General features: G+C 34.2%; 1 protein-coding gene across 1 annotated transcript in view; it reads right to left on the bottom strand.

The window, feature by feature from the left end:
- Nucleotides 1-5,637: 5,637 nt before the first annotated feature.
- The window catches only part of LOC149083492 (limbic system-associated membrane protein-like), a 35,298-nt gene continuing 23,990 nt past the window's right edge, over nucleotides 5,638-16,945 (bottom strand). Inside the window, exons 6-9 of the mRNA XM_089234013.1 lie at nucleotides 14,657-14,841; nucleotides 13,643-13,739; nucleotides 11,455-11,631; nucleotides 5,638-8,143 (exon numbers count right to left, since the gene is read on the bottom strand). Of these exons, the coding sequence (XP_089090139.1) occupies nucleotides 7,911-8,143; nucleotides 11,455-11,631; nucleotides 13,643-13,739; nucleotides 14,657-14,841 (692 nt within the window). The 3' untranslated portion in view covers nucleotides 5,638-7,910. The remainder of the gene's footprint in view (nucleotides 8,144-11,454; nucleotides 11,632-13,642; nucleotides 13,740-14,656; nucleotides 14,842-16,945) is intronic.

The raw sequence follows: 16,945 nt of genomic DNA on the forward strand, positions 1-16,945 counted from the left end.
AGCAAACTTCTTTGGCGTTCCTAGGTGGGAGACAGAACTCACAAAAATATATAAAGACACTGGAAAAATAATCCCATTTCATTTGGTTAAATACGAGATAATGCTTCCATCCATACATCCAACACTACAAAAAACTAATTGGAAATGAAAATGTGACTCTATAGAATCGGCCACCGATCAGTCCTGATCTTAACCCGATAGAAAATGTGTGGAGCATAAAGATTCATGCTACTACACTGAAAAAGGTCTGAGACTCAATTTCATTATGGAAGAATGAATAGATAGAACCTGTTTATAGTGTTTTTTTCCTTTGAAGTAACTACCCTGTGCATTTTTGTCATTGTTCATACAAAGATGTAAATGTAAAATGCAAGCTTTTTTTCACATCCTCCAGTGCCTTTATCGCTTTACTTCTTCAGAACCAAAGAATTGTTTCCTCATATGCATATTCTTCATCAGAGGAAAAAGTCACGAGACAAGATCAGGGGAATAAGCTGGTTGTAGAGGTATTGGAATGTGATGTTTTCACGGGTAGTGTGATACAGGACCTGTGAGCCAGCACGTCTTGATGGAGCACCCACGACTTGGCCTTCCAAATATCTGATTGCTTGAATCTCACCAAATCATGCAGACATTTAAGGACTCACCAATCCTCCTGATGTGTGATTTAACCTGTCAAAACATCACATTTTGATATTTCCACACAACTAACTTATTTCCCTTACTTATCTTGCCCATGCGACTTTTTCCATTTTTTCTCAGATAAAGAATTTGCTTAGGAGGCAACAATTCTGAAGTGCAGCAACAAAGGCACTGGAGAATGTGACAAAAAAAGGCTTGCAATCCGCATTTACATCTTCACGACCAATGGCAAAAATGCATAGTTGCACAGAGTAGTTACTTCAAAAGAACACCAAATAAACAGGTTCTGCCTGTATTCATTCTTCCCTAATAAAATAAGCCTCTGAACTTTTTGGAAGTAGAAGTAAATTCTACTCCAATAGACGCCAGTTCAACTCTGTCAATGTCTTGAAACATGCTATATAAACTGAACAGCATGATTTGAACCTACAACTGCTACAAAGTTTAGTTTTTTCAATGAGAAATCATTTGTTTGATGTCATTCAAAATAATGGAGAAATGATCAATTATTAACTAACACGTGTTTGGCATAAATTATGTATTATAATTTTAGGACAGCCTTTATTTGTATTTCTTTTCTATTGTGGCGTAAAATCTTTTTTTCTTTCAAATGAGTTGTTGAGTGCCAATCACATAAGGTCTGTAATAAAATGTTCTTTTCACGCATTTATTTCTGCTTATTGAAGAAAACCCAACTTTCTTGAGATTCTGCAAACTTTTACGGCAGGGCATAAATTTTTTACTGATAACTGAAATTTTTCTTTTGTATTTCAATCACTACATCCAATTATGTGCTAACAATATGTATTCGTTAATCAGAAACATGAAAAGAATTCAGTCATACATATCCAAAGAAAATCGAGCATGAAAGACGCACAATGATGGTATGAAAATTTTTAATAAATTAAGCACAGCACATAAAATTGCATAAATGAGATAAGAGGAAATATTACATTCACAATCCAAAAGAAAAAAAAATTATTTACACGTACAAAAAAAAGAAAGAAAAAGAACATGCCTCTTGTTACAATTTAAAAAAAAAAAATCGGGAAATAACAGCTTCACAAATTACACACATATATATATATAATATATCTTATGTATAATAGACAGTCGTTTTCGACTCAAATATATATAATTACATAGCTTTGTTCTTTAAGCAACACTCGAGTATGTGAGAATCATATATAATATATATTTATCATAATAACAATACCTCGTAGCATGACTAGACATCGTTACTGCGGTTTTCAAAGGTTTTTTTTTTTCTCGCTTCTTTTATTAACAACTGTTAATATAACAACAATGACACAGTTACGATTATTACCAGTCTATGCTACTTTATTATTACTTCTTTTTTCTTTCAAAAAATGAATCAGCGGGAAAATGAGATGCACAAATTCAAAAGCATGCAAAGATAGAGAGATTCTTAAAAAAAAAACACATCATGGTGAGCTTATGTTCATTCCAACCTACTACAAATAGGCATAAAACTGTACAAACGCACATCCGAAAAAATCATGTGCAAAAGTGTGGGTAGTAGTAGTAGTGTGTGTGTGTGTTGATCAACGACCCTTAAGGTCCGGTCACTGAGTTACAAATCTTCATAGACTGATGACGAAGCTGCTATTCACACTCGTGTTAATATGTTTCAGAGCGAGAAATACATGCACACATACACTATTAAAGAGTTCCACCGTTGATTCGGTGAGGATTATTACAATGAGATGGTAGCACATCATCTTGTGTCAAAGATATTAGTTTCGATGAGTGCTTTGGCAGCACTAGTGACAAACAAATCTTATTTATCTTATTTAATTGCCAGTAACCCATTCAGTCGTTCAAGTAGGAAATTCAACATTTTCAGTTGTTTATATGTAAATATTAATAATAAGGATGATGCTAAAACAGATTTCATCGCAAGAAGAAAAATAGGGATTCTGTACCGAATTTTACTCACCTAACCTCAATGATATGCATCCATAGTGAAAATTAACATCACATCACACAGTGCAGTTATTTCTGTTGTAGCCATTCGCGTGAGTAAAAAAAAAAAAATGCCTACGTATATCGTGTAAAAATATTAGCTATGCTCTCAAGGTGAATTAACATACATATACACAATATGCCTCAAACATAATTTGTATCACAACTCTGAATGCAGAATGAAACGCATCAATGGATAGTCTCTGATTTTTCTTTTCAATGCAGTTGGATTCAGAATCTGTTAAGTTTCTTTCTTTTGTACTAACCACTAAGGAACTAAGATTTGTTCGACCGTTTTTTTTAACATCATTGTTGGAATCAAAGTACTCAACAAACAAGTCTAATAAAAGTGAAGGGGAAACATATCGAAATTATGTACTTGTTAAGAACACAGGTATGCAATTATCATTACTGGTGATATCAAATATAATTAGCCATTAAAGAATGAGCGTCCACTTGAAGATACATTAATCAATGTACTGATTAATGTATCTTCAAGTGTACTGATTAATGAGCGTCCACTTGAAGATACATTAATCAGTACATTGAGCTTAGCTCTCGCTAATGCTTGGTCATGGTGTAGCCATCCATACTGCCATGCAAGAAGCAAAGCATGTTTAGCTGAAAAGGTCTTGTTCTGTCAAATTCAGTTGTTTCGTCTGATTAAATCATGATGAAAATCGCATGTATCAGTTCAGATCAAATTAAATATAAAAGTAACCTCAGTGTATATACAGAATATTATACTATAGCTGCCGAAATTGGAGAATGAGAATTGGGGGAATTTCAAGCAGATCCGAATTCCAAACAAAAACCGCCTACACATGAATGTGAAAAAGGATTTGGAAAACAAAACATGGTTCCCCCTCCCGCACCCATAAAAAGGGACATTACCAATTGGCACAAAGTGGTTGTCCACCATCCAACAGTAGGTTTGCCTATATAGTAAGAGTTTTTCCCCCTCTTTGTGAATGTGCTCGCCGCTTTGGCTCAGGTGGGCATGATCTCAGAACTACTGTGTGACGTCACTGCTCAAGCACTTTGTGGCAGACAACATTAGAGCAAAGAGACATACTGCATTGGAGAGGTGTACTATCATGGTAGATTAACAATGCTGTCAGAGACATTGAGAGGGAAAGAGTTTTTAAATCTCTATGGTGATGGCGAGACATTCAATCACCAAAAAGATGTTGTTAAAGAGCCGAAAGAAAGACGAAGGAGTTTCCTCGTATATGACCACAAGTTACCCACTTTTATTCTAGGATAAAGATTTTTTATCAGAATTAAGAGTTTGAATAGGGATAAAAAGTGCATTAGGAAATAGATAAAAAAAACCTAACAAATGGACTAAATCCAAGAAATAGTTGGTAAGTAGCAATGTCTTTCGATGTTTAGCGTTCAAAATAATAACAGTAACATCTTCAAACATTTTATATTAGGATTTCTTTGTTCATATTTGCTTCCCATGTTTTTATGTTACAGTTGCATTGGTAATAACAAAGTCCAAGGCTTCTAAAACTTACACCTAATTCAAATGAAAATAAAAAGAGGGAATTAAAAATTATATACATATACAGTTGGAAAGATAATTGGAATTATCTGCCACGAGCTGGCTTTCAATCAACCCAAATTAATGAGCGTACGTGATTCAACTGAAATTAATCATTCTTCGTGAAAATTCCCTCATAAGCAAATGCAAAATTTCTTATTTTAAATGGTTGGACGAAGGAAAGCCAATAAATATGCAAATGTTAATGCAAAGTTCGATAATGACAATAAAAAAATTTGGTATTATCGGCAGTGTACAGCAATTGAAAACTACTACACAAAACACCAACTCTGGCCATATCGCTATACTGCAATTTACTGCGATTAATGAGATGAGTTGGAAATGAAGGCGCTGTCTATCTGTGGTTGCCTCCAGCTCATTAGGGAAAATATCTTATTTGTATCCTCCCTTGGATTTGATTCTGGGACTGTGACAACAACTTTCACAGTGGCAGACAAGCATCTTACCACCACACCACTTGGTTTGCTGTAGTAGCGATCACAATTAACTGTGGTCGCTCAAGGTGGTTTTCTATGGTTCCCAACTTTGAGGCACAAATGCGAGCTGATCTCCCCATTAAAAAAATCCAACCACTGAGACCAACAGGCTTACAAACAGTACAAATATTCAATCATTACACTTCACTCACTTCACTTTTGAAATATAGATGACAGCACTGAAAAATCAGACACAACACTAGATACACACTCAGAATGTTAGGTACATACACTTTCCAAACAACTCACTAGGTAGTAAATTGTCCATGGTGATAGACCTGAGTTGTGCTGGGTTTGAAAAAAAAAAAAAAACTATCGTAAATAACAGGGCAGCAAGCACTCTAGGTTCTGCTTGAGCAATGACGTAAGCTGGTGCTGACACCAACGCCTCATGAGACAGCCCTTATTACATAGCCCTGAGGTTTGACAGCTTGCAATTATCTCTTAAATCAAAATCAAGCCAACAAAACATTGCCATCTGGCCAAAAAACGTATGGTCATCTGATTTATATCACATCTGGCTGAGATGCCAAATTACAACTGTTTGTTTGGCTGATTTTGTCTTTTCTTCGCCAAAATAAAAACATTTCTTCATGATTTGGCGCAATGGTGACAATTTACTTCATGCACACGACGTAAAGTTATTGGGGGGGGGGGGGGGAACACAGGCAACAGAATTTTCCCTGGTAAATTCTTTGTGGATAATCCCTCCCCCCCCCCCCAAAAAAAAAAAAAAAATTCAGATTTCTTCTATCATTGTCAAAAAATTCAGGAGATAAAGAATTTTTCTGGGTATGGAAGATTGGTAGACTTAGCAGCTCTTTTATACATAAGAAAATGCCGTTAAAACAAAACATAATTTTAAAGATGAAAATGTTCATCATAAACAGCAGCTGCTAGAAGTTTATGCTTAGCTTTCATTTTTCTAGAAATATGTTACGAGACGTTTCTTTCTTTTTTTCTCCATTGAAAAATTTCACACGAGAGCATTGTTTTTTAAATCAAGGCAGATAATTTTCCTACCCAAAATGGAAACATACAGGCGGAAGACAAAAAAGTCTCAATCACATTTTGAATTGGAAGAAAAAGACAGACATACGTATGTAGAGAGATTCCAACATCAGGATTAATTTTTAAAAAAATCTGATGTGAATAAAATAACAATTATAGGTGCAAAATTATCGAGCAGACTTCATAAAAGTCACCTGGCATTTCTCTTATTCACCACGCCTCAAGCGCACTGGTGTTTTTACTTGTAAAATCTTTTATCCAAATATTTTTCTACTTTGACATATAACTTTCTCATATCACAATTTCTTGAATCTCGGAATAACAACTCAATAATGGTCCAAACAGTTTTCTCCCCAACCTTATTCACACAACAAAACAAGCCTTTTAATTTGCTTCTAACGTTCAGTCGGACCGGCCAAAGATGGTCCAGTCTGAGGCGCGAAACCTTTAGCGGTCCTTGACAGTTCAGAAAGAACACGAAAACTCTTGCCAGACAGGGGAACAGAAAAGACAAGCCCACAGGCTTCAAAGCAGTCAGTTTACACTTGGTTGAGTTCCCATCGCAGATTTTATTACTAGACTTGAAAAAAAGTTAAAGAAATTGCAGCATTCAACACAAGTTACTAACCACACATTGTCTAAGAGAACCAAATCTTTACTCGAGCATTTAAAATTATCTTGTCGTCAACTCTATAACACTAACAAATAATCGTCCTGCAAGCAGAAAAAAAGAATACTAGAATAGTTGAATAATGTTTTGCGATAAAGGAGAACTCTTGCACATAAAAGGATCAGTATATTGTGTCAAACTGCATGTAAGTACACCCATTAAACCAATAAAATCACCATAGAAAGACGTTCACAGATAGTGTACCTTTTTTATCCTCCTTTAAAAATGATGTTACAATTCGTCGGATGTATATATATTTATTTTAAATGCACACTTTTTACCGCAATCTTCTCAACATTATGAGTGATAATTTTATTCACCTTTTGGTCCATAAATGCGAAAATTTAATCACCAAGCAAGAGGTTACAAAGAAACTGAACTTGAAAATGAAATCCAGTGACTACAAGGGGAAAAAAAAATCTCATAATGAAACTAATCTTTCCAGGAAAAGGTAGGTATTAATAATACCACAACTGGGAAAAAGAAATTTTTCACATTATCACAATTTTGAGAGAGAGAACTGGAAGAAATAAAACATAAATTTAAACATTAAACCATAAAAAAAACAATATGAAAAAATATATATATATACAAAAAAGAAAGAAAAAAAAAGAAGATAAATGCAAAAAATATCACATTTGCTGATAACAACCGTTTCGAGTAAAAATGAATGAGAATACATAAAAAAAATACAACATATACATACAAAACACAACCTAAAATATGGTTGGAAGCATTTTATATATAATACTAGAAAATGAGAAATTCGTTCATTCATTCAGTAAATGAGAAATAATATATGATATATATAATATACATAATATACACAAGAAATGAATACTCAAAATAAAAAGGATAAAAAATCAAAAATTGCTTCAAAATGAGATTAAAAACCAAAAAAATATGTAGATATCGAAAACCCGTAAAAAAAAAAAAAAAACAAAAAAAAAAACAACTCTCGTTCATCAAGGCAAATAAAAAAAAATTAAAGCAGTAATTTAAAATGCATGCATCAGCATAATTTGATCCTCTCCTCGATTCTGAAAATGCTGAAGAGGAAATTATTCAATGACAGCAAAATCAAATATATTCATAAAGTGTTTTTGAAAGATAAAAAAACTTTAAACAAGTTGAGCTTCTTTTTTTTCTCCCCTCGTTAATTTATCACAATATAACTGCTTTTGAAAAAGAAAAATCAAACCTTATATTTTTAGGAATCGATATGTGCTTTGGAAACAAAGTGACGATCACCATCAAGTCAGTTAAAGAATTTTCACACATTCAAACTAGATGCACAAGAAATACAGGAAAGAAAAAAAAAACTCTCTCAAGAAGCAATCATATATAAAGAGATCCAAATTTTCCACATACAATATAATCAGTTCCAGAAATTTGTTTGCCTATGTATATATTTCAAATAATAAATTTTCTCCCGTTTTTTTGGGTGTTGGTGGTGATGGTGGTAGTGGCAGAAAGAAAAAAAAATTGAAAAAAAAAAAAAAAAAAAATGCATTATGAATTACATCAATGATATAATATATATATTTCACTAATATTACTTCCTTGCCTGCCAGAGCGAATAGATGGCAAATAGCCCACATAAAATCAAAACGTGCTTGGATACATAGAATTGAAATGCGCCGTCCGAAATCACCGGGGCTACCTCCAATGCCTTAGTGGTATGTTCTATGGGATCACTATAGTCACTGTAACCAGCTGCGTTGCGAGCTGCTGCTCTGAGCATGTACACAGAATTGTAGCTCATGTTCTTCAGTTGAGGCAGATCATCTGTAATAATTCAGATATAAGCAAGTGTATTATAATATGCATTAATGTACACAGGATCATTGAATGCTACAGAAAGAAATTATTCTTTTCTCTGTACTCATAAATGCTGATTTTTTTTCCTTTGCTGTAAATATATATATTTTTTAACCCAGGGAGTTTAGCACTGACTTGATCGATAAAACACCCATAATTCTTGAAGTCAAGGCCAAATTCTCAGAGATTAAAAAAGTAATATGTACAGTGAGAAAAAAACAACTCTAAGTTTATGTATACAGGTGTGTGTGAAAGGGTTATTATTTTTATATTTTAATTCAAATAAATGTAAGCCCATAAATGTGACATAAGACATCAAAATATAACAGAATAGCGGGTGCAGATCCAGAGAGCAGTGACCTATACCCCTCCCAAGCGTTTGACAGGGAAAAAGCCATCATTGACTACTGTAATTTTACACCAATAAGCAACTAAAAAATGAGACAGGTGATATGGTCACTAAAACGTCTATACCAATGGCTTTTTTTTCAGTAAAAAAATAAAATAAAATATAAATAAATAAAATAATAAATAAATAAAAAAATAATAATAAATAAATAATAATAAATAAATAAATAAATAAATATATATATATATATATATAAAATATCCAATGGTTCATTATAAGCACAGTTTGTTATAGCAGGTGGTTGATTGTATCAAATAAACTGACAAATACAGTAATTAAATATACAAACTATCTCTATTGATGTACCAAAAGGCTTCTAAAGTCAGTGGATTTCATACATTATTGAAAAAAAATTTGTCAGTGCACTTCGATTTTTAAAGAAAATAAAAAACTCAAAAATGACTAGATTGCATAAGGGCTATAATACACATCTGAAAAGATGTTTGAAGGAGATTGAAATTCCTTACGAACATCTCTATCAAGATAAACCTAAGAGACTTTTTTTTTTTTGCCACGAACAAAATAGGGATTTTTCATTTGTAAAAATGAAATTATATATCAACTTTAACCGAGTGAAAAATCATACATAGTTCTGATATTTATCCAATGAGTTCAGTTAACATTTCTTATGCGGGCAACAGAAAAAGTGTTTTATCCTCTATTTTAGGCACAACACCGGCACCATATTGCAACCCTGTCAGACAGGATTATTTCTTTCACACACCCCTCATCTCATTTTAGTATTTTTCCACTAAACATTTTTTATGTTAATTAGACAAAGAGGAAAAAAAGATGGAACATTCCACCCCCTTTTTAGAATTCCAACACAGAATATAACACTCGATTTATATTCCAGTCAGACAACATTGAATCGAGCTCAGATTACAATGCAAGCATTGGCTGACCACAAGAAAAGCTGAATTTCATGCCAGCAAACCCTACTTAGCACAGTCATTAATTATTACCCTACAGTGTATATATGTATATATATATAATTTAGAGATATATTATTTTCTCGGCCCACAATACATTAGGAAAGAGATTTTCTGAATATTACGACGATACAAATCTTTGTAAAAGAAAAAAAGTCTTATTAAAAAATATTTATTGGTTAGCACATGTGCTCAGTATGCATGAGGACCCCTGTTTGATTCCCAGAGTAGACAACTAACAATGCTTTTTTGTATCTGTATAACTTCCAGCGAATCGTTCGTAAAGTATTTCACGTCATTATCACACTTCAAGTTCAAATAATGCCCAGAAAAAAAAATTCCTCATCAAACATTGATTTGTAAGACTATACATCCCATTCTTTATCCTGATGCTAATTTTATTAAGGTGTGTGACACATGACTGTCTATTCTAAACATCTTATCTTGCTGATTCCACTGTCAAGAGAGTGAATGGATGCTGGTTTCAAGACAAGTTGACAGTTTCCAACAAAATCCACTTAATTATTTTTCTGGCCAAAACTCAAAAATTTCTCTTCTTAATTTAGCATTTTTTCTGGCCGAAATTCTTTGTGGATAATTCCTCCCCCCCCCCCCCCAACGAAAATTCGGGTTTCTTCTGTAATTGTCAAAAACTCAGGAGATTATACATAAGAAAACACAGTTAAAACAAAACATAATTTTCACAGATGTAAATGTTTAGCTTGATACGAATGGCATTCATCATAAACAGCAGCTGCTATAAGTTGATGCTTAGCTTTCAGTTTTCTAGAAATATATTATGAGACAGGTTTTTTTTCTCCATTGACAAATTTCACACGAGAGAATTTTTGCAAACCAAACGCTATTTGAATCGCTGAATCAAAATAGTTTGTTGTGGTTTAGTTCAGTTATGCTAATTGTAACCATTCCAGAGAAATTAAACATTGCAGAACTAACGCTGCAAAATAGAGTATTTCATTTGCTATTAGAAGTAAAATTTGGGAGACTAAAATGTGCATTTCGGAAGTCTGGGAGCCTACAGAGAAAAAAAAATGTGGGCTTATCAAACAAACTTATCAGTAGCTATAGCATAGCTGCCAATTTTTGAAAATGAAAATTAGGGAGATTTTCACACGGACCCATATTTTGTGCTAAAAACACTCCCTAATAAATACAAAAGGTATTTTTCTAAATAAAATATAGATTTTACACACATGAAAGTTAAACCCTTGGGAATAAAATCCATACACAAAAAACAAGTGAAATTAGAGGCCAAAACTTCAATAATGATCTAAAAATATATATTGTGTTCAATCAGAAATGACGTGAACAAACATTCTGAGCGAATGACCCCAAAATCACCGGAAGATGAAGGAAAAAAAGCATCAATTTTTGAAGAACACTGACTTTTTGTTACACTTGCTTGATGTGTTTTCCATTTCACATGAGTGATGAATAATCTTCAATTATTATCTGCGACTACTGGCTGCTAAGCTATTTCCCTGCACGATAAGACAAATAACTTTCTTGTTACCATCAGAGGGTTTGTAAAACTTCCTTAAAAAAGGAATTTCCCCATTTACGTCGTGTGACGTCATTTCGAAAGGGGGGAAAAAACAGAGGCAAAAGACTTCATGCCCCACAAAAATTCCTTAGGAATTGTTTTCGGAAGTGGTTATTTTTCTAAAATAAAGTAGGGAATTTTTAGGGAAAATTAGGGATTTTTTGTGATTTTCGTAAAAATTCGGGAGATTTAAGAACTTTTCGGGAGGTCGAGGGATGAAGCTAGAATTCGGGAGACTTGGCAGCTATGCTATGGTGATATTATTACCTATAAGTATCACACATATTTTTGTTTTATTTCTCTTCTCCCAGCCATAGAGCTTTTAAGAAAAATAAATTTGATTTCATTAGTCTACTCGTGAAACATCACAAACCTTTATGAAATTCAACTAATTCTGCACCATTCCACTCTTCTGAACCCAACTTGTATTGAACTTTAAATCCCGTCACAGCTAACGCTTCATCTGTCAAATCATCTCCAGCTTTCAAAGCAAGAGTCAGCACACCAGATTCCTCCTTCACGACCTCCAATGATGGTGGTTCTGGGACAACTGAAACAATGCAACACACAGTACGTTAGCAAAAAAAAAAAAAAAAAAAAAAAAAGAAAGAAAAAGATACAACATAACAAGAAGCAAAAATCAATGCATACTGTACAAAATATTGTCAAATATATAGTCATTTTAAACTGCCCTGACAACCTTGTCTTATATTTTGGCCCAGAGAACCTTGTCTTATGTTTCTGCCCAGAGAATCTTGGAGTATGTATTTTAGAACTAACCAGGAACTAGGTTCAACTCCATGTTGGACATTTTACATTGAATAAAAACTTCAGTCCCAAAAGGAAGGAAAGATAGCTCATCAATAACAACTGTAATGTGGAAAAAGTTATCTGGTATAATTAGGAATAGTGAAATAACCTTGGACCAAAAAACATGAATACTTCTTTGAAATCAAGACACATAGTCAAGAGAATTTTGTTGCGAGGCTGGATAAAAAATCAGGTTTATCCTGAAGTTCCCTAGGCTACAGCCCTCCCACTTCCCACCAGGGTCATATTTAGGGGTGGCACATGAGGCTTCACACTCGGGCAGCAAGTGAGCTTGAGCGATCCCCCAGTAATGGCAATGGAAACTTAGGTGTTAGCTAGGCCTATGATTTCTTGCATGAACATTAATTAAACAGGGCAGCTATTAGAATTTTTTGTGAACATGTCGCATCAGTAGATTTAGATTTTTTTTTTACTTTGAGAGCAAAAATATCTTTCATTCATTTGTGACAATATATCTCACCCGAAAACTTGAGGACGCCTGCATTTGCCAAAGCATCCTTCCCTGTATGCATAACTTGTATTTCAAAAGAACAATCATTACTAGGGCTTGGAATTTTATGGCAAGTCATATTCTTGCCATTTTCGAGCTAAGAAAATCTTCGGCCTGTTGAAAAGTCTCACAACAAATCTCACAACCACAGCCACCCCCCCCCCAAAAAAAGACACTGTCAGGCAAGTACCCATTTCGGCACTCCTTCCTCTTAATTTTAAATGAATAAAATGCAAATTTGGCGTCATTCCTTGTCCAGTGTGTCCTGCCCCTCCCTTAGTTACAGCCCTGCCTACAACTGTACAAATATTCAAGCACAACACTTCACACGCAGTTCGAAATACAAATGACAAAATTAACTTCATGCACAAAACTAGATTTGCACGCAGACGGTTAGATATATACGGTATATAATCATATACACACTTTCGGCACAACTCACATCTGAAAGTGGACAAAATGATGATAAATTGCCCAATGATGGAGTTTTGCTCTATTCAAAAGAAGGGCCGATGTTACTACTGTATTTTAGGTATTTGTTAAATATGTTAAAAGTTCCAGTACACAACCGATTGGATATGCAGCAACATTGAAATTCAGCTTGAGAAGAAAGCAACGAGATCACAGAAACTGAAGTCTACTTTATAAGCCTTTGTCAAATATTGCTCTATCCAGTAATTTTAATTGAATTTTTAAGAAAACCTTTTTGCAAAGTTTGCATTTTACATATACGTTGCCCCTTTTTACGTATTTTACATATACGTTGTATTATATATATATACTTTCCTCAAATATTTCTTGGAAGGAAATAAACAATGCCAGTTTTCTTTAAGCATTTGAAACTGCATCTCATAAAATTCAGAGGGATACTAGAATGTACCAAAGAAGTTATTGTGCATAAACTATGTGTAGTTTTCATTTGAATCTGGTCAAAAAATTTTAATTAAAAAAGGTAAATTGATGAAGTTTTTATTTATTTTTTAACGTAACAAGATTAGAAGCAAGAGATGAAATAATGGGAAAATTTATAAGGGCACATTTTCAAGCTTTTCAGGTCATAAAAATTCGAGCCCTAATTGTTACCAATACAACTCATTTGGGGAATCTCATCTATCTATTGAATTTTATACATAATATTATAGTCAAGAACCCCCCTCACTTTACAATCAAATCATCTTTCTTCACTGAAAATGAAGTAAATATCATTCTTAATAATTTTCATTTCCAGAATGATTCTCACCTCCTTCTTTAAGAGTAACTTGATTCTCGATCCATCCTAAGCTGTTGCTGGCTCTGCAGGTGTACACCCCATATTTTTCTTCGCCACGCACCATAATCTGAAGAGAAACAATATTTAAAAATTTAATCCCATTGGATCACACAATGAAGAATCATTAAGACATCATTAGACTCTCGACTCTGGAAACACCCATGACCCGACTCATTTTTCCCAGAAAATAAGTCAATATTTTTAGAATGCAGTAGAGCCTTGATTAGATCAAACATGATTAGAATGAGCCCACATGGGCAAATCAGTATTTCCAAACAATCAAATACACACCAATTTAAAGGTCCAGTATCATGCATGTATAACAATCACAACCGAATATACAATATGTAACAGAGAGACATATCTACAATTAGTTATACAGTTACAAAGCAAAAAATTATGTATTTTCAGTTACATAATTTCCAATGAGTTACAATATTTTTGCTGCTCTAGCCACACTATATCTCAAAAGTCATTTCTCGCAGCTTATTTGCAGTTGCGAAGTCTCTTTGCCCCTCATCATCTAACACCATCCTAAAAGTGTAATGGGCTTCAGGCAAAAAGGTTTTTTAAACCTCCTACATAGATAGAAATGCCTGCCACACCAATTTAAATTTTTTGTCTCAAAAATTCTAACCAAATCTCATTTTCACGAGACCTCTTTGTGCTTGAGGCCCTAAGACATGCCTGGCTGAGTCCATTTGTTAAGATGGCACTGTCATACTCATCTAGCATGATCAATAATCTTAGGAATGGTTTTTTATCACTATACATGGGGAAAAAATTTCACAGAGGATAACAGATATGAGTCAAACAAGGTAAAGATAATCTAGGTTCTACTGCACTATGAAGATAGGTAGGGGTTGTTCATATTGAACATGGATTTTTATTTTCACAGCTCACTGAACTTATTACAATTAATAAATGGACTAAAAGAACAAACTATAAAATTACATATATATATATCATAAGTTTCACACTCACATGCAGAGAAGTGACTGACTGATTGCTGGTAATAGTATAGTCAGAGCTTTTTTCGATGGTCTCTCCATTCTTGAGCCACTGGAACTCGGCAGCAGGGTCTGCAGATGCCTCACAACTTAAGATTGCTTTGGTACCGACAGATGCATAGACAGTGTTACTGTTGCTTTCCACCCATTCAGGCACATCTGAAATAAAATATTTGTGATAATGAGCTGAGCAAAATTAACTGATAAGGGAACAAACAACAAAAAAAAAAAAAACCACCCCTAATGATATTTATTATTATTTAGTATTTATCGTTATTGTTATTTATATTTTACTCGATGACACTGCAAACAGTAATAGTCTGTCACAAATATAAGTATATAAACAAATTTGACAGTTTAAACCAGTTTTTGATGCTTGTCATGTCTAAAAAAACTTTAACCGAACGGTTGAGGAAGAAAATAAACTACAAATAATTCTCTTAATATTTTAAATAAAAAATTCCCTCAGTACAATTAGCTAATACAAAACTAAATCCTAAATTTAAAAATGAGCTCAAATAGAATGCCAGATGTCATGTCCCACCTCTTTCCTACACAATTAATTAATAAATCTAGCATTAAACTAATCCAACTTAATTGCGACCACACGAAAGCGGCCATGGATAAACTTCCAATAATCTCAAATAAATACCAAATCGACACATTCCTCATCCATGAGCCCTACATCTACAATAAAAGAATACCCAATATCCCAAAATCATGGTCGATCTGGCTCGCAAAAGAAAATAAAGCTGCTACAATCTGTCCTAACCAAAACATAAAACCAATTTTAATAGAGACCCTTAATCACACCGTCGCCGTTAAACTTTCTTTCGACAACAAGCCTCTTACTCTGATTTCAGCCTACGCCCCCCCCCCCCTGGTGACCAGAAAGAAACACTCGCTGAAATTGCAATTATCCTCGATGCAATCAAACCGGAACAAGCACTGATCGGGTCTGATCTAAACGGGCAAAATCCGCTATGGAGCTATCCGAGGCTTAATGGTAGAGGCAAAGAGATAGAGCAATTCATTGGCGGACATGATCTTTTTCTCCATCACTCAAACTCAGACCCACCGTCATATGTCCATGGCGACAAAAAAGGCTGGCCGACCTAACTCTCAACAAACACAAAAATAGTGCAATATCTAAATAGAAATATAACAACAGACTTCTCAGCCAGCCTTCATAAATACATTCTGATAGAGCTAAACATCTCTGCCAACGCTATCTCACTCACAAGATTCAAAAGTAAATTTGGTCTCTCTAAACTTAACAAGCATCTCAGGGACATCCCCAAATTAATAACTTTAATCAATAATTGTCACACCTCGGAGGATCTCAACGCCAAAATGGAAGCGTTGGAAAACTTAATTTTCCAGGCTTGCCATAAATCTCTCAAAAAGAAAACATCCAAACTTAATATCAAAACCTCCTGGTGGACCCCCCAAGTTAATGCCGCACAAAATAAACTCAAAACTCTACAGCTTAGAACACAAAAAGCCTCCCCAGATGAAAAACCCAGACTTTATATAATATTTAAACGTGAAAGAGCAAAATTTTATAAATTAATTCGCAAATCAAAAAGAGAAACCTTCAGAGACTTCTGTAATAAAGCTTCTAATCCTTATGGTAAACAATATAAAACAGTTAAATCCAAAATCACCAACCCCTCCCAGCTTTTCAAACTTCTTGGAGAAGATGCACAAGGAACCCAAAGAGATTTTGCTAATATAATTCTGGAAAAACTCTTTCCCACACCACCTAACACGTCCTCTGCACAGAGCACAAACACTATGACATCGTCGAACTACAATGACCCTCCATTCAGTCCGGCCGAAGTGGATAGGATTATAAAACTGATCCGACAAACAAAGCCCCCGGTCCTGATAGTATTGACGGCCCGATAATCAAGCATGTACACAAACAATACCCAACTCATTTCCTCATGCTGTTCAACAAATGCCTCGAACTAAAAACATTCCCCAACATATTTAAGATAGGGCAAGTAATACTCTTTCAAAAACCAGATAAAAAACCAGATGTAATAGACTTGTATCGTCCAATAACCCTTTTGCCCGTAGGAGGTAAATGTCTTGAAAAACTTTTGACTCAAAGACTCAACTTTCACCTGGAATCTCAAAACTATAACTCTAACCTTCAATTCGGCTTTAGGTCAGATAATTCTATAGATGATGCCCTCAACCTAATACTCACTAAAATTAACGAATTCAAGAGCAAAGAACTGGACATAGCCTTTAT

This window comes from Pholcus phalangioides, unplaced genomic scaffold, assembly GCF_987345545.1.
Source record: "Pholcus phalangioides strain wild (caught in Gottingen) unplaced genomic scaffold, Ppha-v1.0 ptg000008l_1, whole genome shotgun sequence".
Taxonomy (NCBI): Eukaryota; Metazoa; Arthropoda; class Arachnida; order Araneae; family Pholcidae; genus Pholcus; species Pholcus phalangioides.